The 22,432-nt window shown below is 43.5% G+C and overlaps 1 protein-coding gene across 14 annotated transcripts in view; it reads left to right on the top strand.

Annotated features, from left to right (window-relative positions):
- Positions 1-22,432, top strand: part of REPS2 (RALBP1 associated Eps domain containing 2) — a 142,732-nt gene that overhangs the window by 57,212 nt on the left and 63,088 nt on the right. For 9 of the 14 annotated variants that reach the window (XM_024110897.3, XM_024110904.3, XM_065580222.1 and 6 more), the window contains 5 exons: positions 742-884; positions 5,595-5,689; positions 17,522-17,599; positions 20,107-20,176; positions 22,157-22,231. In XM_024110897.3, coding sequence (XP_023966665.2) covers positions 742-884; positions 5,595-5,689; positions 17,522-17,599; positions 20,107-20,176; positions 22,157-22,231 — 461 coding nt within the window. The remainder of the gene's footprint in view (positions 1-741; positions 885-5,594; positions 5,690-17,521; positions 17,600-20,106; positions 20,177-22,156; positions 22,232-22,432) is intronic. The other 5 variants (XM_042840160.2, XM_042840161.2, XM_065580208.1 and 2 more) reach the window with 3 other exon arrangements.

Below are 22,432 nucleotides of genomic sequence, written 5' to 3'. Positions count from 1 at the left end.
GAGGAGCATTTCAATCTTCACTGTAACCTTGACTGCTTGAAACATTGTCCCTTCACTTTCAAACAGTGATGAAGTAACTATTGCTCCATTTTAGCCATTATATTAATACTAAATGAATTCTAATATTTTCCAGAAGATGTAGTCTATGAAACTGTGTTCGTGTGCTTCTGAAATCCTCTGCTGCTGTTTCACGCTTAAACTAAAACTAAACAAACAGCAGTGCTAACGGGCAGTTTAATGCTAACAGTCCAAACTGCCACCAGCATTAGTTAATCCAGCTGTGCAGCTCATAAGGCCGGTCTACACTTGTTAATTAAGCACTTTCTGAAAACTGTTTGCATTGATCGGTCTGCCTGAAACAGTACTGAATAGGGTTTAAGTGCTAGCATAGACCAACCAAACAGTTTGTCAACACCATTTCGGAAAGAGAGATTGAATTTGGGTACTTAAATATAATTTCTTGACAAATTTCAGTTTTTGAAATACCAGATAGAAAATATTGTATGATGTGGCATAAAGAGAAAGCACTTTTTTTCCCATATAAAATCTTCTTAGTATTGGAAAGTCAGATTGTTCCACTTCTCAAAAGGAAATGTTTAAAAAAATAGTATTTTAAAAAAAATCCCACTTACTTGGGAATTGTTACCTTTTTACATAAAGAATATGCTCTGTGTGTGTGTGTTTATGTGTATGTTTCATTCCTGCAATGGCTCAGGGAATGTGTGAATACCATGTTCACAGGGAGCTGAGCGATGTAGACTGTGATGGAGCGCTGACGCTGCCAGAATTCTGTGCTGCATTTCACCTCATTGTTGCTAGGAAGAATGGTTATCCATTGCCAGATACGCTGCCGGAGACCTTACTGCCAGATTACCTTCAACAAGGTGAGGCTGTGATATTCCTGTACCAACTCGTCGTTCATCCAGAACAGCCTTTTTTAGTAAGAGACAAAGATTTAGCTAGAAGCTGAGTAGTACCTCTCGATGTAGCTTGATAAAACATTGATTTTTAGTTATGCTTAAAGGGAAAAGGCTAAAGAAGAACCAAAAAATAATTATTTAAAAAAAAAAAAAAAAAAAGCAGCAGCAGCACGTCTCTGTGAAGGAGCACACCTGCACACTGACAAAGAGGGGACTAATAAGCTCTTCTGGGCCTGGTCAGCACCAACGAGGCACACCTGCAAGGCCTGTTCTTCCTGGAGCGGGGTGGGGGCGGGGATGTTCAAAAGGGAAAACCTGCCACAGGAAAGAGGGCAGGGGACGTGAACAGGGAGAAGGTTGCCCCGTCCCAGACAGCTGAGAAAGGCCTGCCCAGAGGGAGACAGCAATAAGCCTCACCTCTCCTGAAGCTGCAGGCCCAGCCTCAGAGCAACACACCCCATGAGGAGGGGCTGGAGGTGGACCTTGTGTAGATTAAGTTCTAAAGGCTGACCCAGGAAGACTGCCTAAGTTCCAGGTCACCCTTGTGTCTTTTCAATTTTTTATGCTCTCCTCTCCCCTATAAGGGAAGAAAGAGGGGAGAGGACTTTTCATTTTTTGTTTGTTTGCTCCAAGAACCCCTTGGACATATGCTGTGGGGAGAGAAAGACAGTATGAGGATCTGAAGTGGGGTCTGGAGGGAACTTGAGGGGACCCCTGCCCCTCCAAAGTCTCTGTTCCCTATAGGCTGTCCCCATGCTCTATTGAAATACTAGTGTCTACTAGAATTCTACTGTCTAGATTCTACTAACGTGAGGCATAGCTAGGAGTGGCAGATCTGGATGTCACAAAATTTTACATATGAAGTAGGTGACTTTTAGCTTTTGTGTTGTCTTGCTCTAATGACTCTTGGAGGCATATTTGAAACGATGGAATATTACTGACCTGCTTTACAGGTTATCTTGAATGCTGTATATGATTATTGATTTTAGCAGAGCTCACATTTTTCTATAACTCATTTTCCTGATCTGCCATTCCTACTGTTAATATTTTACAATTAACAGTGAGATTTCACCAGTTTGTGTGGGATGGGGATAAATGAGTCTACAATGTGTGATGTACCTCATTACTGAGGTACAGTTGAGAAATATTGACATATGTTGTCAATTTTCATTATATATTAACACTGAAGTGCATACCCTTCAATTAAAAATGTGCACAGCTTTCTAGGGTGAAGAGGATTAATTGCTGATAATAGTTACAGTGCTAAGAGATAATATATAAGAGCTAATAAAATCTCCATTAAATTTGCTGGCACTTTAAAAGGAGAGGAAAAGAGCAAATCAAGTTGTAGTTAAAAAATTAAATGTCCCCCATGTATCAATTCACTGAAGTAATTTCTGTCAGATTCCTGTTCTCTACATCTTCATATCCACGGGTATAAACTATGAAAATCAACCTTCAAGATGTTCACACTATTAGTCTGCATAATCGTGTGTCCTTATCACTATCACCTCCATCTTCCCTCCCTCAGGCTCTCCTTCCTGTTTGTTATGCTCGCTTCTAGTCTCATTTTAAATTAGACTGTAAGCTGGTCAAGACAGGGATCTTGTCTTTCTATACAGTGCCTTTCACTGTAGAACCTTGAGCATGTCATGATTATGGCCTCTGGGTGCTATTGTAATAGAAAGAATTAGTAGTAATAATAGGGCATTTTTCTATGAACACACTATGAACCTCTGACTTGGCATGAATCAGGTTGTGTGTTTTCTAAGCTAACCTTCCTCATCTCTGTCTTCAGTTTTTCCTCTTGGCCTCCTGCTAATGTCTTGAATTAAAACCAAATACTTGAATTGCATCCAGCTGTTCATAAATATCCACCAAGCTTTTATTAACTAAAGGCATTTCCACTGCAAATTTGAGAACAAAAGGCTAAATTGCAAACAGGTTTGTTTCTAGCTATTGCAGAATGTTTGTCATCCTACTAACTAATATTTAGTATTTTTGGATACTTTTTTTTTAATAGTATTTAATAGATAAGAACCTTTCTCTAGGCTTTTTAAGCCATCTCATAGAATTTAATAGGCAATTACATACCCTTACAAGATAACTTTATAGGATAGTTTAAAGAAATCAAAATCCTCTAGAGTTAGTACAATTTTCTGTAAAATTATAGGGTTTTAGAATAATTTCAGTAGAAAATTTCAGTGGAGACTAATGGTTTTGTCCATATTATATTGTTTGGGACTTTTCTAGAAGGGACAACTGGGAATGGATAGCTCAGGAAGACGATACTGGAATACAATGTCTGACATGTCTAGGTCACTAGCTAGAATCTAGTTTGTGCTTCTAGTGACCCAGGGTTTGTCTTCAGCTGCACCTTTCCACTGTAGCACTTTAGTGAAGACACTCTTATGCTGACAGGAGAGCTTCTCCTGTCGGCGTAGTTAATCCAGCTCCCTGAGAAGGGGTAGCTATGTCAGCAGTTAGATCGGTATAACTATGTTGCTCAGGGGGGTGAGCGACGTAATTATACCGCTATAGGTATGTAGTGTAGACCTGGCCTGAGAGTAGTCTGGTATCCTACATGAGGCGAGTTTGGTTGTCTCTGTCTCATTCCTGGCTAGAAGACAGGTACCAATATTAAAAAGAAAAGTCATGACCACAGTTTGCACTAGTTAGCACCTTTTACTGGCAGTTTGAGCACAGAGCAAGGACTGAATGAGCACGGATAGTGAGTGTCTGTGTTCCTCCATCCTTTGAGGTGTTTCCTCCAGGTCAGAGTTGAGGCACGTTGGCAGGATGGTGGGGGGAAGCTTGCATCATTGCTGTCCATTTAATATCTGATCTGTTGATAGAGGACATCAGTTTTCATTGTGTCAGTTTGGCACTTCTAATATCTTAATTTTAATAAAAAAAATACATGAGGATAAACAAAGGCAGATGATAATAGCTGCTTATCATATTGGCCGATGGTGTCTCACTGTGTCCTTGTGCTTTTTACGTTTTAAAAAGTAGGGCAGACAGTTGCCTGGGAGATTTTTTTCCCATATATTTTTTCCTCTTATTTGCACCTAGCTTTTGTTCTGAACTCCCCTGTTTGCACTGTAGCCTTCTATTTTCCTAAATGAGCTCTGTTTTGTTTCTTTTAAGCAGCAAAGCTTTTCAAGGGCTAACCATTAATTCTAGCAGTGATATTGGCAGAGTATTTGAGGGATTTAACATTTAGCTAATACTTACAGCTCTATTTAGACAAGATTCACAAATAAAGATGGAGTTTTTGAAAGGAGAAGTATGTATGTGAAAAAAACCCTTGCACAGTGAATCACATATAGTACAGGCTCTGAACCAACAATTTTTGGAATATGCATATAAATAAAGCAGTATGGTGTGCTTCCCTGTATATGTAATGGACCCTTTTTATACTCCCTTCCAAGTACAACACTAGAATTTATGACAACTTGGTATGAAACATTTTTTATGGGAGAAGTCCTATACCATAGTTTAATGTCTATGAAATCAAGGTTTTGCTTGGCCATTTAGGAATGTAAGTCTATTTGATAGCACTTCTCATTAGCCTGTTGTATGAAGTCCAGTATGAGGTAGACTTAGTACTTTATTCATAAGGCTCAAGCAGAATTTTTTGCATTTGATCAAAATGTTAAAATTTAAAATAAAGAAGTGACTTTCAAAAGAAGCATTTAAGGGATGAATTGATTTTGCTACTTATATGGCTTGTTTTATGAACTACAAGTTCAGGGCTAAATTCTGTGCTGGGGTGACTCTATTAAGAACTTGACCCACTGTGTTTTGCTTTGAAAGCTTTTCTTGAATTAAAATAAAAAACCCTAAAGCTGATTGCCCTGTCTAGTAACCTAACTGTGTTTTAAATTAATACAGATTTGTAAAAGCTTAGTTTGTTTGGAGGGACCAGATGCTAATCAGAAACTAGAAACTGGACTTGTGAATTGGTTATTCTGCTACTCAACATATTAATCTTAAGAAAAATAGGTTTTCTAGCTACCAAGATGCTTAATGATTTAGAGGGACTAATCCCTGAGAAATGTTAGCAGAAGGGTCCATGTATATAGAACAAAAACATGAGTGTTGCAAATATTACCTTAACAAATTGCAGGATTGTTTCTCCTGCTCCCAGTAGTTACCTGATTGAAAACTATTAAAGCTGATACCGACCGAAGCAAGTGTTGTGATTAGTCTTCGTTCTTTTCACTGACATTTAGTTATATTGCATAGTGTTTGGTTCTAATACATTCCCCATTTCTAGATAACACAAGCAGGAAGTTGCAGGCCTATCAAATAGGTTTTATAGTTCTAGCACTCCAATCTGTAATCTGTTACACCTACTATATTGACTCCAGATCCCAGGAAGGAAAGACACAAATAAAACTTCAGTCATAGTTGTTTTTGGGTGGCTGAATAGTATCTAAATCTGTCCTCAGTTCCACCCGATTGTTTCTACAATATATTAGACTTGTACATCACAACATGTTGTTACTTAAAAATAATACAAGAGAAAATGATTCTCTATACAGTACTTATCACCTTGTTATCCAGATCAATTGCAGTATGAAGGGGTGGGGAGGAAAAATAATAATCTAATACATGTAAAATATATGTATTATTAAACAAAGACATGTATCTTTGCTTTCTCTCCAGCTTCCTTTAAGCCTAAACGTGACTGCACATTATTGGATTCTTATTCTGAGTCATTGCCAGTCAGTCAACAGACCAGGGACTTTAATCGAACTGAGGTAAGAAAATTACCCGAGGGCTATAGTTACATTAAGGAATTTACATTAGTAGACCATCTAGCAATTAATACATCATACATATCTGTGGAATTTTCAAAACTATCTGTTTTTAAGCTTGCCTTTTGTCCATCTTACTGTTCCTCTCTCAGCAATTAATTCAGTGACTGTAGAGGGTAGACTGGCCTCCTTTCAACAGGTGTGCATGAGTGGCAGAGTCTACATCCTCCTCCTAAGGACTCTGTGCTGTGACAAGTTGGGAGTCTGTGGGTCAGATGCTGGGAGAAAGTTGAATATTCTTTTCCTGTCACGCTCCTGCCTTGCTGAGGTTGGAGCAAACAGTGGGAAAGAAGGTCTGTGCTGATGTGGAAGGCAATTGATCAGAGGAATCCAGATAGACTGTGGCATATTAATGCTGTTGAGGATTGGATTGGCCAAAAGGTTGGGCTTTGTCAGGGACAAGCTTCATTCTAGTCAGGATCTCCTTCCAGACTCTTCTGTTGTCACCTTATCAGCACACTCCTCAAGATGCATTCTTCCTTTTTCAGAGCCCCAAGTCCCATCTTGTCCCCAGAAATCCCATTGAAAGGGAATAAAATGTACCTTTCTCAGCTGTTCTGGCCTTGCCCTCCCTCCCCTGCATCTCTGGTGACTGCTTGTTACCCCAGATTTGGTGCAATATGTAGCAAGAGTTTGGGTCTACAGGTCTAAGTAAGCATGTGCTGCCTGCTGCATCTTCATTCCTCCTTCCCCTGGTTAACTTTTTGGCCTCTGGCATGACCTGGAACAGAGGCTAATTGATGCTCTCCCCTTTTCCACTCCAGTGGACAGATTTTTAAAAACTCTCAGCCCCCATTCAGGTATCTAAATGAAGCTGGCAGAGATTCAAAATTTCTCAGCACTCAGCAGCTCCCATGGAGAACAAGAGAGCAATGGGAGCTGCTGGGTACTGAGTGCTTCCAAAAATCTTGGTCCCTAGTTCCTTCTGGCTTCCCCGTGAAACATATTTCATCCATGGTTCTGCTAGTGCCACCAGTGGATATATCACCACCCAGTTGGCTGTGAGGTGGTGGGCCGCTGCACCCCAGACCATGCTATCTGCCTCTGCCGCCGGTCATAATGCCACAGTCTACCTAGGTACCAGTAGTGGATCAGCACATCTAACTTTTGAATGACCCTGGCACTTCCCTAGGTTCAGGACCCAGCCCTGGACTAATCCAGGCCTGATGGACTGCCTAAAAAGAGAATGGTGTTTTATATCAATATAAGTACAGGCCAAATAACTGAGTTAAGGGGACAATAGTTCAGTCAGAGGAACTTTAGAAAAGTAAGTGGTCTCATGACATTTGTAAACGTGAGAGGTTTAAAGGCCTAAAACCTGGAATAACCTTACCTGCCTCATGGTTGTTGCCAACCCATTACACCTGGATATGTCAATTCAGAGTTTGTAAGCTGTGCCATTTGAAGGTCTTAGCTTGTTAGGGTAGTGAATCAAGTGACAATTTGTGGACAGGGCTATGGCTCAGAATTGTTAGGCCTCTGAAAATTGGCATGCATTGCTGTTGTGGAAGTCCCTTCAAACTCTGCATCCAAATGAAAGAATAATGGTACATTCTACCAGCTCAGCCCCAGCGCTGGTGTAAGGCTGTTCTCCAATCACTTCATCCTCCCCCTTGTTATAGGGAAAACTCCATGGTCGAAACACAGCTCTTCTCTTGTCAAATGCAGCTGTGCAGTATCACCACCAGGCAATAGGCAATGTTTCATAATATTGCTGAATTTTATTCTCACTCTGCATGGTGTGATCATTGTGTTTATCTCGTGGGACTACTTATATATGATCTTACCAGCGCCCTTTCTGCTCACAGGGCAATGTTCTGGGTACATCAGCTTGATTCAGAATAGCACTACTATTGGTTTTTGAAAATGGTGCTTTTATTTTAGAAGTGCAGGCAGGTCTTTTACTGAAGCACAGATTTCTGGTCCTATTAATATGTTCACATGCTGTGAGGTTGATTAACAGTGGGGTGCCAGATTCTGCCACAGGCCAACACTTCACTAGAACTTTTTCACTGTGTTCTAGTGATGGAAAACTAATCAGTTCCTTGACAGTTTGACTTATTAGCATATATGTTTATTAATTTGCAGCTTAAGCAGAAGTCATGCTGAAAACACATACTTGATCATATACATGCAGCTCCACTACCAGAATTTAATAAAATATTAACTGCATATCAATATTGTATCAGCTCAATACATTAATATCTTATTGCCCTTATATAAATCCATGGTATGCCCACATCTTGAATACTGCGTACAGATGTGGTCTCCTCATCTCAAAAAAGTTATACTGGCGTTAGAAAAGGTTCAGAGGAGGGCAACTAAAATGATTAGGGGTTTGGAAAGGGTCCCATATGAGGAGAGATTAAAGAGGCTAGGACTTTTCAGCTTGCAAAAGAGGAGACTAAGGGAGGATATGATAGAGGTATATAAAATCATAAGTCGTGTGGAGAAAGTGAATAAGGAAAAGTTATTTACTTGTTCCCATAATATAAGAACTAGGAGCCACCAAATGAAATTAATGGGCAGCAGGTTTAAAATAAATAAAAGGAAGTTCTTCTTCACACAGCGCACAGTCAACCTGTGGAACTCCTTGCCTGAGGAGGTTGTGAAGGCTAGGACTATAACAGGATTTAAAAGAGAACTAGATAAATTCATGGAGGTTAAGTCCATTAATGGCTATTAGCCAGGATGGGTAAGAAATGGGTGTCCCTAGCCTCTGTTTGTCAGAGGGTGGAGATGGATGGTAGGAGAGAGATCACTTGATCATTACCTGTTAGGTTCACTCCCTCTGGGGCACCCGGCATTGGCCACTGTCAGTAGACAGGATACTGGGCTGGATGGACCTTTGGTCTGACCCAGTACGGCCATTCTTATGTTCTTACTTAAAATTGTCTTTGCCATAGAGTATTTTTTGTCTTTGCTTTTATTTACTAAAGTATTATATATGATTTTTCCTCATTGATCTTTATAGATTTATCTAGACAATTATAATTTTTGTAAAAATTGTGTGTGTGTGTGTGTGTGACTGTTCTTTGCTCCCACCATCTCTGGTTTTCTCATGTGAGAGATGAAACAGTATGGCCAAAAGGAATAAGCACAGCAGCTGGAGTCAGGAACTTCTGAGCTCTTTTTCTGGCCCTGCCACTTAATTCCTGTGTGGCCTTGGGCAGTTCAACTTCTTGCACCTCAGGCCTTGTCTATACTGGCAAGTTTCTGCGCTGATAAGCAGCTTTCTGCGCTGTAACTCCCGAGGGGTACACACTGCAAAGCCACTTAGTGCACAGAAACTGCACAGTTGCAGCACTGTAAAAAGCTCACCCCGACGAGAGGCGTACAGTTATCTGTGCCGGGGGTACAGCACCGCGGTGCCAGTGTAGGGACTCTGGTTGATTACAGCGCTGCGATTGGCCTCCAGGACGTGTCCCACAATGCCTGTTCTCGCCTCTCTGGTCATCGGTTTGAACTCTACTGCCCTGCCCTCAGGTGACGAACTGTGAGCCCCTCCCCTTAAATTCCTTGGGAATTTTGAAAGTCCCCTTCCTGTTTGCTCGGTGACACGTGCAGTGGTCTCAGCGCATCTTTCCAGGTGACCATGCCTGCTCCACGCACCAGGCGATCCCCCGCTTGGAGCAATGCCGAGCTGCTGGACCTCATCAGCATTTGGAGAGAGGAGGCTGTCCAGTCCCAGCTGCACTACAGCCATGGGAATTATGATACCTACAGACAGATTTCACGATGCATGACAGAAAGGGGCCATGACCGGGACACACTGCAGTGCCAGGTCAAAGTGAAGGAGCTACGGAATGCCTACCACAAGGCGCGGGAGGCAAACCGCCATTCTGGTGCTGTGCCCACGAGCTGCCGGTCCTGCAAAGAGCTGGACGCCATACTCAGCGGTGACCCCACCTCCATGGCAAAGGTCCCTGTGGATACTTTGGTGTCTCGCATGCCAGTCAAGAGTGGACCGAGCCAGGAGGAGGAAATCTTGGACGAGGATGTGGAGGGGGAGGAGGACCCAGAGGCAGAAGACGACTCAGAGGTCAAAGATTCATAGATTCTAGGACTGGAAGGGACCTCGAGAGGTCATCGAGTCCAGTCCCCTGCCCGCATGGCAGGCCCAAATACTGTCTAGACCATCCCTGATAGACATTTATCTAACCTACTCTTAAATATCTCCAGAGATGGAGATTCCACAACCTCCCTAGGCAATTTATTCCAGATGCATGCAGCCAGGAGCTCTTCTCCACCCTGAAGGAGGCTAGCCAGTCACAACTGTCAGAACTTGGTGAAGCGCAAACAGGAGAGGAGACTCCTGGTAAGTGGCTTTGATTTTGGGAATCACTGAGGCAAGTTGTTGGGGGCAGGAGGGTTGCAGAAAGCAGACTTGTCTGTATGATGTGCATACCACCACATGCCTAGTCTGAGCAGCAGAACAGGGTGTTGATTGATTCCCTCACTTCACGGGAATCTAGGGTGACCAGATGTCCCAATTTTATAGGGACAGTCCCGATATTTGGAGCTGTGTCTTATATAGGTGCCTATTACCCCCCACCCCCATCCTGATTTTTTCACACTTCCTGTCTGGTCACCATACGGGAATCTGCCTCAGAGATCTCCAAGAAACTCTCATGGAGATACTGGGCAATCCGCTGCCACAGGTTCTTTGGCAGAGCTACTTTGTTTCTTGCCCCATTAAAGGTAACTTTCCAGCACCACTCAGCCGTCACTGGGGGAATGGAGCCTTGTTGTACACAGGCGAGCTGCATAAGGGCCAGGGAGGAAGCCGCAGGCTTGGAGAAGACCCTCCCTTGATTCCTGCTCACCCGCAGCAGCGAGATATCTTCCATAATGAACACAGCCTGTGGAAAATGTGGGGACAGGAATGTTTATCAGCCCCCCCCGCCCCCGTCTCCTCCTCCCACCCCCCCAGTGCTGGCTCTCCACAAGAGCCACGTTCCCATTGTACAGTACGGTCCTGGAACACTGATTTCCCCAGCCCCTGCAGTTACTCACCACTTTGGGGGTCTTGTGGCTCATGTGTGCTTGCCTGGGGTCAGCCAATTAGTGACAGGTATGTGAATAGTGACTGTATTTTAAATCACTGAATCAGTGGTCAGTGTGTTGCAAACAATACTGCTTCTGTAAAATGTTGCATTTTGAATTCACAGATATGACCTTGGGAGCCCAGCCTCCCTCTTTGTTATTGCCGGCTGACCAGCTGTGCAGAATTAGAAAGTGGCCAAGAAGAACTAAGGAGGACTTTCTGCGTGATGCCACGATGCACTCCACAGCCAAAAAACAAGAATTGAAGGAGTGGCGGGATAGCAAGAATAGGGACTGAAAGGAGAATGTGGTGCGCCAGAACGAAGCCACGGAGTGGCTTTAAAATGTTATGGAGTGCCAAGTGGACATGCACCTGGCGCTACTAGCACTGCAAACAGAGCAGCTCCACGCCCGCCCTGCCGCCGCTGTCTTTCTCATGTGCCCCTATCCCCCAGACACCACCAACACTCTCTTATCAACCTCCTGGCTCCAGTCTGTACCCACTGCATTCCACTCCTGCCCCGTCACAGTCAAGCCCTGCGGACTCCCAGTACCCACTGCACTCAACACCCGTCCCTCTGCAGTTTAGCCCTGCTGAAGTACAGTACCCGCTGCACTGTACTCCAAAGGAGAAGGTTGCATATGATACTTGGACATACACAAATCTTTAACCGTCTCAGGACCCCACTTCCTCCTGGGACCCTCCCTTCCCCCATCCCCCACAGTGCTGATGTGTGTTTTTTTGTGTGTCTCTCTCCTCCAGTTGTTGTTTTTTAATAAAATAATTGTGTTGGTTTGAAAGCAATCTTTATTTCATTAATTGAAAGCAAACAGGGCCCTACAAAGCAACAGGCAATTTTTTTAAACCTTCATAGTGCATCGTCTGCACCAATCCCAATCACCTCCTAGCATTACAAGGGCTGCACTCCCAAGCATAGGAACAAATATTAGTGGCTTTCAGCTTCAAATTGCTGCCTCAAGGCATCCCTGATCCTTATGGCCCCGTGCTGCGCCCCTCTAATAACCCTGGTCTCTGGCTGTTCAAATTCTGCCTCCAGGCGCTGAGCTTTCACCCTTCCCTTCACAAATATTATGGAACACACAGCATGCGGTTATAAGCATAGGAATATTGTCATTGGCCAGGTCCAACCCCCATATAGACAGCTCCAGCGGGCCTTTAAACGGCCAAAAACACACTCAACAGTCATTCTGCACTTGCTCAGCCTGTTGTTGAACCGCTCCTTGCTCCTGTCAAGGTGCCCCGTGTGTGGCTTCATAAGCCACGGCATTAAGGGGTAGGCAGGGTCTCCCATGACCACAATGGGCATTGTGACTTCCCCTACAGTGATCTTCTGATTCGGAAGAAAGTCCCTGCTTTCAGCTTCCTGAACAGGCCAGTGTTCCGAAAGATGCTTGCATCATGCACCTTTCTGGACTAGCCTGCATTAATGTCCGTGAAACGCCCACGCTGATCCACAAGCGCCTGTGGAACCATAGAGAAATACCCCTTCCGATTAATGTACTTGGTGGTCTGGTGCCAGAACTGGAATATGCATGCCATCTATCACCCCTTCACAGTTACGGAAGCCCATTTGTGCAAAGCCATCCACAATGTCACGCATGTTGCCCAGAGTCATGGTCTTTTGGAGCAGGATGCGATTAATGGCCCTGCACACTTCTGTCAACATGAGTCCAACGGTTGACTTTCCCACTCCAAACTGGTTAGCGACCCATCAGTAGCAGTCTGTATCCAGCTTCCACAGTGCAATCGCCACGCACTTCTCCACCGTCAGGGCAACTCTCATTCTTGTGCCCTGGCGCCGCACGGTGGGGCGAGCTCATCACACAGTCCCATGAATGTGGCTTTCTTCATCCGAAAGTTCTGCAGCCACTGCTCATCATCCCAGACGTGCATGACGATGAGATCCCACCACTCAGTGCTTGTTTCCCCACCCCAAAAGCGGCGTTCCACTGTGATCAGCATCTCCGTGAATGCCACAAACAATCTCGTGTGGTAGCTACTATGCATGGCAAGATCGATGTTGCACTCCTTTTGCCTTTGTAGTTTAAGGAATAACTCCACTGCCACTCGTGACATGTTAGTGAGAGCGAGCAGCGTATTGGTCACAGTGCAGGATCCATTCCTGCAAACCGAAGAGGCAGAGTGTGCAGATGGCGCCAAATGCGGACGGAAGCACAGGGATTGCTGGGATGCAAAGCAATGCATCACGGGGCATTGGGACAGGACCCAGGATGCTCTGCGACCCCCTCCACCTTCCCACAACTCTTAGCGGGAGAAGAGGAAGATACGCTCTGTGAGATAGCTGCCCAGAGTGCACCGCTCCAAATACCGCTGCAAGTGCTGGAAGTGTTTACATGCTATTGTGCAGTCAGCTGACAGTGTGAACACACAACAGCCGTTTTCCCTTCAGTGCTCTCTGAGCGGTGCTGTAACTGCCAGCGCTGTAACTCTGCCAGTGTAGACGTGCCCTTAGTCTCCGTATTTATAATCTGAGGATACTACTGCTTCCCTGCCACACAGGGTTGTTGAGGATTAATGTTTGTATAGTGCTTTTTGAAGATGCAAATGATCTTGCAAATATATTTTTTCAAAATGTATATAATATCAGTGAGAGACAGGGTGTCACTTTCTAAGGCACTGCACAGGAATGCTGAATTATGCTAAATCCCCCTAAACTCAGGTGCTAGAACCCTATATAAAGATGTAACTACTGTGGCTTCTGCTAGCAGATGGATCTCTTTAACTCCAGACAGGATATAAGAGGGATTTGAGTGTCTTACTCCAAGGCAGAGGGAAGTAGAGGCTGGTCTACAAGGGAGGTCATGAAGGGAAAAACCTTAGCAACAGCCAAACTTGAGGAAAAAGTTTAGGCAGAGGTGTGTGCGCCTTTATGGTTAACTTACCCCCTTTCTGCAGTTTGTTTTATTGTAAGTTTGGACTGTAATATGCACACACTTTATACAGAGCATACTGGGCGCTTCTAGTTACAGTAGGCCTAGGGTGACCAGATAGCAACTGTGAAAAAACAGGACAGGGGGAAGGGGGTAATAGGTGCCTATATAAGAAAAAGTCCCAAAAAACGGGACTGTCCGTTTAAAAACTGGACATTTGGTCACCCTAAGTAGGCCTATTATATGTCTAGGAGGGTGTAATGCTTCATCCAGTCCCACTGAAGTCAATGGGAGTCTTTCCACTGACTTCAGTGAACTTTGGATGAGCCCTTACTCTACAGTACTTTTATCATCCAGGATCACGTGGAACTTGCTGCTGCATTCATTTACTGAGGCAAATAGCTTAGTAAGTGTCCACATAAAAAGAAAAGATTAGATGTCTCTGAAGGGCAATACTGCAATTAAACTAGCTAGAATAACAAGAAGAAAGTTATCAGCCCTTATGCTTCAGGGTATAAAGCTAATCAGCAGCTGGGGTCAGGAGAAGCTTCCTTTCACAACAGAGCATTGCACAATTATGCATATTATGTATTACTGTGATGCTGGTTGCAGTAGAAGGCAGGCTACCAGACTAGACTGACGATTGGGCCGTTCTGATGAACCAGTTTTGTCAGTGAGCAGGTCCCCGTGTGTCCCCATAACTTCCAGCTGCCACATTTTAACTCTCACAAAAAAAAAAAAAAAGCTCTAGCTCATAACTCTTTGATTTCAGGATCCACCTTCGTTTCTGGGAGATTATTATTTTTTAAGTTATTAGCTTCACAAATTATTACCCAGATGTCCAAAGCAACTTCTCCTATTTCCATGAAGTGGTGATGAAATTTGCTCCTTGCTAGTGTAAATGCTGGGACATAAACAGAAATTCATTTTATACTTCAGAAAGCTCAGGGTTTCTCCTTTCACATTCTTCTTAAATTTCCTAATATTAAAAATATTATCCTAATAACCTGACCCAATAAAATTCCATAAGCCAATTAACCTGGTGCACAGAAAGTGACATTTATGTTTGTGGATTTGAATGTTTATACAATAAAGGAGTAAACCTATAAGGAGTAGATTTGCTGTACAATGAAATAGCATGTCTTTAGTAATTCCTACTATAGTAAAAGCAGTAGTAGTTGTCACACTGTCTGCAGTGGCTCACAACCCTGAGTGCCTACCTCAGGGCAGACTGCCACAAAACAGGGCAGATACCCTAAGCTGGTAGTACGTTCTATAACTAGATTTCACCAAGCCAGTAACAAATGTGAACTCCTGAATCACTATACCACTTTACCATGTAGTCATAGACTGGACTTTGTGATAAAATGGTCACTTAAACCAAAAATCACACCATATCAGGTTGCTCTCAATCCCAAGTGGTCAGCCACTTACCTCAGATCAATTGGTACTCCAGAGCTTACACCAAAGACAATGCTGGCAGTCAATTCTATAGTAAACTAATTGTAGGTTTATTAGCTAAGAAAAGGAAATGAGTTATTGAGAGGTAAAAGCAGGTAAAATATAACCGGTGAGTCACTGTTTGTAATTCCAAATGGTGGCAGTGATGTAATAAACTGCCAGACTCCCAAAAGTCTTTTCAGGGTATCCAGATTGTCTCTGGGGATCTCTGCTTTGCATCTGGTCCACTTCCCTGTAAAAGTCCAACCAGTCCAGAGATGAAGGATCTTTCCATGAGTCCATATTTGTAGTTTCTTCACTCTGAAAGCAAGCTGACAGTGTCTCTACACACATGGGCTTTTCTTTTGATGACAGGAAGTGAGGAACCATCATACATAATGGCCACATGCTTTGAAATTAACATTTTCTGTTTAAGTCCTTCATTGGCATTTCACAAGATTTCTTTGTTGGGCTATTTAGTTACAGGGGTGTACACAATGTAAATGTTTGCTATTACATTATAACGGGAACAAATGAATGAAAATAATACAAGTAACATTCCACTACTTTTCATGAAGTTCAAACACCTGAATATACTCTTACATTTACACTCATTTTGATCTATATTAGTACACAAGTCTATTGGCCTGGGGCCCTGATCTGACTGGGTCTGCCAGCATCACAGCAGTAATACTAGGAGTAGAATAGTAGTAATAAATTATCTGTTATCTGGTGGTGAGATGAAATCCTCCACTGGGCAATTGTTAGCAGTGGGGGGACTCAGCAGAAGACTTTCAAACTGCCATATTGTAAATTAATTTTTAATTTAATTTTCAAGTTAAGCTTTTGAGCAGCACCCCTGCCTGTGACTCACCAGGCTCTGTCTTGCCCTGTAAAACATCCTGCTCCTCACAACCACCAAATAACTCCACTCTCCCAACCTATGAGCTGTTGCTTTGGTAGTTAGGGCCCACATTCACAAGGAGCTGGGTATTCTGTTTCTCTCTTCCTCACTCCTCTGGTGTCTGGTGTGAGGGTGTCCAATGCTCCCTAGAAATGTGCCAAGAAACACTTTTTTTCTATTAACTTGTTCATTAAAAAAAAAAGAGGTCTAGCCATTGGCTGAGATAGGACAGTGTCACCTGACCGTAGTGCAGTTGATTAGACCATTTGACAATCAGCAGGCTCAGCTCTTTTCTTCTTGTCTATATCTTCTCCTCCTAATCTGGGACTTACAGTATTTGTGCTGAGCTGTAGCAGCCAGAGCTCTCTGGGCTTAGATGTGCCCAATTATCCATGATTAATGACTTATAAAACCTTGCCTCAAAACCGACCCGAAATTATTTTGACTGAAGGGTTCGGATTTTTTCCTAACTGATATTTTTATTTTGAAAAATAATACACTGTGTAAATATGATTCAGAAAGGGAGTAATTCATCTTTGTCTCTGGGGAGTGCAATGATTCGCTTTCATAATTTAATTTGTGGCTCGGCTATTCAGGAAATACAGTTCATACATGTGAGCACAAGCGACTGAACATATTTTATTACCAATGCAATCAATTATATGTTTTCTTCCGGTTTTCTTCCCTTTCCATCCATCATAAATTCAGGTAGTTTAAAGAGCATCCTTATTTGTAATTGCTGAAATACAGTACGACAGAAATGATTTCTTGGATTTATGCATGAAGAGGGTTATGATAGGAGATGGGTCATGTGGATAATAGGCTTTTTCAAAAGCAGAGGTTTTTAATAATCTTGAAATATCAGTTAACAGTTCTGGTATGTTTTGTAAAGGAGCAATTCATCTTCGTTTTTAACATTAAGAAGCACTATCTGCCCATATTTTCTCTCTCCTTGGTATTCTGAGACCTTCGGCACTTTCAGTCTGGTCTCCTGTGTTTTCTTCTTGCATACTTTCTTCCTTTCTGCCCCCTCTCCTCCACACACACCAGTGCATACTTCCTTGCAACAAATAGCTTGGGAGACAAGACAGAAGATTTCTCATGAGGTCGATGAAACTGCCAGCAGTCGCTTTAAGCCCCTCCTTGAAACTGCACCTGACCCAAAGTCCATTGAAATCAACGGAAGTGTTTCCATTCAGTTCAATGGGCATTGCTTCAGGCCCTTAGCCTCTTCCTCTGATCTTTATGATTCCTTGACTCAGAAAGTGGGGGAAAAGCCAGTCTGGGCCTCTGGTACATTGCAGCTAGGCCACTATGGTTGGATATTTAGGCTCTCGAAACATTTGTCTCTAGCATCCCAACGTGAATCTGAAATTCATGGTAGATTTTGATGGTGGTGAAAACTGAAGCTATTGAACTGTTAATAAAAACAGATTTTTTTCTTTTCCTCCTCGCCTTTGTAAAAAAATCAGCTTGAAACTGTCCGTGAAGATCCAACCAACTCAGAGCCATTGATTCTCTTTGATGTGGCGACCTCCGTTGTTGAGCCAGTCGGTGACCATTTTTTTTATTCTAGCATATTATTGTGACTATAATATTTTCTAGTGCACATAGACAATCATGGTTAATATAGAGATTACATTTGTCCATATTTTTTCAAAGCACTTACACAATGGGTTTGAATGTTACTTCCACTGAAATCTACGGGAACTGTGCTGAAAAACCCCCACATGCTATTTCATATAATAGATCTGTAATTCCTAACCATGAATTCAGTCTACATTTCTGTACCCACCATTATGGGCTTAATGGATTGAAGCCCGGTCTCCTGGGCCTGGCTGTTAATAACAGCATCAGTAAGCATGTAAAGAATTTTGGCTGTACTAACCTGAACCCAGTTCTGGCATTGCTTTGCCCACTGAATCCCAGCACTGCTCTTACTGAGACAAGTAGCAGAACAGCTCCCTTTTTGGCGAGGTAACTAGCAGAGATTATAGGAGTAGCAAATGCCCACATTATGGATTACTACTGTAATCAAAGAAGTTGGTCTCATTTGTCAGAACTGGGTTGAAGTTCCTGGTCTTTGCCACGGAGACCTGAAGTTGTGCCCTACGGACCCCAGCTTTCCCCACTTCAAAAGTATTCAGTGAGAGGAAAGAGTAGGCCAGAGGTCAATTAACGCATCAGGAAGACTTTCTCAAGCACAAGAGGCACAGGACACAGAGAAGTCTGGCCCCAACTTTGACTGAAGGAGCTATTCTGATTATTGTAGTTTCTGGTGGAGAGGAATTTTCAACTAGTGCAGGGGTAGGCAACCTTTCACAAGTGGTGTGCTGAGTCTTCATTTATTCACTTTAATTTAAGGTTTTGCGTGCCGGTAATACATGTTAACGTTTTTTAGAAGGCGTCTCGCTAAGTCTATATTATATAACTAAACTATTGTTGTATGTAAAGTAAACAAGGTTTTCAAAATGTTTAAGAAGCTTCATTTAAAATTAAATTAAAATGCTGATCTTACGCCACCAGCCTGCTCAGCCCGCTTCCAGCCTGGGGTTCTGTTCGCCTAGGCCTGCAGCAGGCTGAGCAGGGCCTGTGGCCGGGACGCTGGCTGGCAATGGGCTGGCAGCCGGGACCCCAGACCTGTGGGGGGGCATTCAGGGGTCAGGGCAGAGGGTGCAGGGCAGAAGGCTGGGTGGGTTCAGAGGTCAGGGCAGTGGGGATGTGGGGGGTTCAGGGCAGAAGGCTGGGAGTGTGGGGGGATTCAGGGGTCAGGGCAGAAGGCTGGCGGGTGTGGGGGTGCAGGGCAGAAGGCTGGGTGTTGGGGGCGACTTGAGGTCAGGGCAGAGGGCTGGGGGTGTGTGGGGATGCAGGGCAGAAGGCTGGGTGTTGGGGGGAGGTCAGGGCCGAGGGCTGGGAGGTGGGGGTGCAGGGCAGAAGGCTGGGTGTTGGGGGCAACTCGAGGTCAGGGCAGAGTGCTAGGGGGCGTGGGGGGTGCGGGCAGAAGGCTGGGTGTGTGTGGGGGGTGCAGGGCAGAGGGATGGGTGTGTGTTGGGGTGGAGGGGTGCAGGGCAGAAGGCTGGGGTGCTCGGCTCGTGGGGGTGCTCCCAGCCCCCTGCCCTGAGCGGCTCATGGCAGGGGTCTGGGAGGGATATGCCCGGTTGCACCCCCTTCCCCCAGGCCCATCCCTACCTCTCTCTGCCTCCTCTACAGAGCAGGGAGCACGCTGCCGCTCGGCTCTGCTCCCCATCCCCCTCTCCCTCTCAAGGGCCATCGCCGGCAGGGAGAGGGAGGAGGAGGTGGAGGAGGGGCCGGAACGCACCACGCTGTGGGAAGAAGCGGACGGGGGGGGGGGAGCTTGGCAGCCGCAGGACCAAGCTTCTGCCTCCTGCCCCCGCAGGGGAGAGCGGTGGGCGAGGGCGGGACCCAGGGGGCGGGACCCAACCCCCCACGCCTCCCACCACTCTCCCCTGCGGAGGCAGGAGGCAGAAGCTTGGTCCTGCGGCAGCCAAGCTTCCCTTCCTCCCCTGCTTCTTCCCCCCGCGTGGCGCTTTCCGGCCCCTCCGCCCCTCCTCCTCCTCCTCCTCCTCACCGGGCAGCAGCGTGCCACTCAAAATTGGCTCGCGTGCTGTGTTTGGCACGCGTGCCGTAGGTTGCCAACCCCTGAACTAGTGTAAAGCTGATAGAACTGGCTCCCCACTCCTAGCACAGGGGGCACATCATCAGAAAGAAGGGGACAGAGCCGAACTCTTCTCCACTATGAGAATTCTCAGCTGGCTTACGGTCCTTTAGGCACTATAGCCAGCTTTGGCAAGTTATTATAGCTGCCCCAGGCTGCTCTTTCTAATGTCAGGACTGCAACTGAGGCAGCTTGAGAAGCAGGAGGCTATAATTGTCTTCATAATGGCCCTCCCCACTTCTTCAAGCGTATCTGGTGCAGGAGAGATTACGGGGCTGTATTTCTGTTAGTCCATGTGCTTAAACATTTGACTATGGAACTGTTTGTGCATATTTGATATAGCAATCTGTATAATAAATTAGTCTGTTTTTCTTCTATAAGAAGACATCGGTTGAGGAGATGCCTGATAAATCTGCCCTGACACAAGATGCAAATAGTGATGACAATCAAGGTATGAGAGCAAAGTGTCTTGTCTTTTTGCTTCATTCATTAGGTTTTCGCTGTAAATAGGCGCTTTATAAAATTCCCTTTGCTAACAGAATCTGTGCAAATCTAGCTTCTGAGTCAGTTGTGCATTAATGCAAATCTGAAAGAAAGGATTGTAACAGTAACCAAAGAGAGGACTTACTGACAGCAACAGAGCTGAAGAAAAACAAATTGATGGATTGTTATTTTAAAATGATCCCCTCATATTTGCATAACCTTTAAAACCCAAATACACCTTCTAAATGTATGTTGTTCCACATGGGCCTAATAATATACTTTTTGCCTAAGACGTCAACAAGAATTTTGCTTAAGTAAAGAGTGCAGGATCTGAACCTTAAAGGTAATAAAATGACCAGTGATGATTTCTTTTAGGCCTGCCTCAGATCTGCCTCATTCTCTGTAGCTGACATACTTAGGTAACACAGAAAACCTTTAGATATGTAATGGTCCCATAAGGCCGAAGTTTTGCTTTATGCATATTTTCAAATTGTTTTATATATGACTATGGAAAGCTACCTATTTTTCTTAGCCAAAGCACAGGTGCAGGCACGGAAGGTACACTTGGTCTTATTCTTCAAGTTATTACTATAAATGGGATGTCAAAAGAAAAGGGAATATTCCATCAGGGTGCTGCCCGGAAGAACTCCCAGATCGACAAAAAAATCATCCGGTTCTAATAGTAAATTTGCCAAAAATGCATTTTTGAGGCACTGAAACTTTTTGCGAATTTGCCTAATGGTTTCAGGGGGGGAAATTAAAATGTTTTGTTTGCTTTTTGTTTTTGAAATGTTTCTATTTTTCAATTTGAAATGGCATTTCATTTTGAAATTTTGATTATTTTAAAACACCCCAAAATGAGTAGGAACAAAAAAATTCATTTAGGGTCAAACTAAACATTTTGTTCAACTGTAACAAAATGAAAAGCTGAAAAAAGTGGGGTTTTTTTTTTCCATTTTTGCATTTTGTTGAGGTCTAACAAAATGTTTTGTTAAAACTGAAACTGATTAATTTTTTTCCAGAAATTTTTCGGTTCGCCTCTGAACTGAAAAATCAATTATTTGCTTAGCTTTACTCTTGAGAATTCAGAATTCTGTAGCTTAGGATGTTGTAAGTAAAACAAATTCTCATTAATTTCCATCATCTCACAGATAAATCAATTCTGCATTGTCAGTTATTTATATATTTAAACGTATATAATAGTGGAAATAGAGATGGGACTGAGGAAGCAGACTACGTCCACATAAAGTCCTTTTACTCAGGACATATTGCAGTGAAGTGAGTTTCATCCATAGGGATTCCATATAATACAGTTCTCGGCAAAATGAGTACAGCTTTTTTGGTTGGTTTGTGTTTTGTTCACATCCTTGATGTGAGATGTTTTAGGTGTTGGTGGAAAAGGGATATTATGATCTAAACCTTTTCTAGAGGAGTAAGCCCAGAGGACCGGGAGCTCCTGGGTTCTGATCCCGGCTTGATTGCTGATTCACTATGTGCCTTTGTGCAAGTCACTTAGACCCAAGTTATCAAAAGATTTTGAATGCTTCAGTTTTTAGGTTTCTAACATGAGACACCTGGGTCCTAACTTTCAGAGCTATTGACCGCTGAACATGCACAGTTCCAATTAACTGGAGTTGCAAGTGCTCAGCACCTTTGAAAATTGTATACGTGGTCTCTCAGGTTAAACACCCAAAAGCTGAGGCACTGAAAATTTGTGGTCAGTTGGCAGCTTGGGCCTAGAGCTCTCTGTGCCTCACTTTTTTTTAATTATTATTAAATAAAGATAATAGTGACTTCACACTGATGGTGTGAGGAATAATTTACCTAATGTGTGTACATTTCTTTTCACCACGTAAGAAGTATTATTAATAGGGCCTTAATCAAAGTTGAGAGCTATGGACTGTTTTGTTTTCAAGTAAAAATAACTTTCCGTTTATTTTTAATTAAGCTCTGAACATAAGCACTACTGCCAAAACAATACCAAAGGATTTTAAACCATCTCAACACTTGTCTGTCAAAACAGGTAAGAGGAGAAAATTTTCATGTCTTTTTAAAAAAAAAATTCTTTTTTTAAAGAACTTGTCAGCTAAACAATTTTCTTACCAAAATAAGCCTAAATTTGTTTTTTTTTTAAATTTCATTTCACTGGTAACGTTCCTTTCACTCTAGTAATAATTTTTAATAATAAAATTACTTTTAAAAAATGATCCATCCCATGAGTTAA

This window comes from Chrysemys picta, chromosome 1 (assembly GCF_011386835.1).
Source record: "Chrysemys picta bellii isolate R12L10 chromosome 1, ASM1138683v2, whole genome shotgun sequence".
Classification (NCBI taxonomy): Eukaryota; Metazoa; Chordata; order Testudines; family Emydidae; genus Chrysemys; species Chrysemys picta.
Note: the sequence above shows the minus strand (reverse complement) of the source record. Positions and strands in the feature narration are given on the sequence as shown.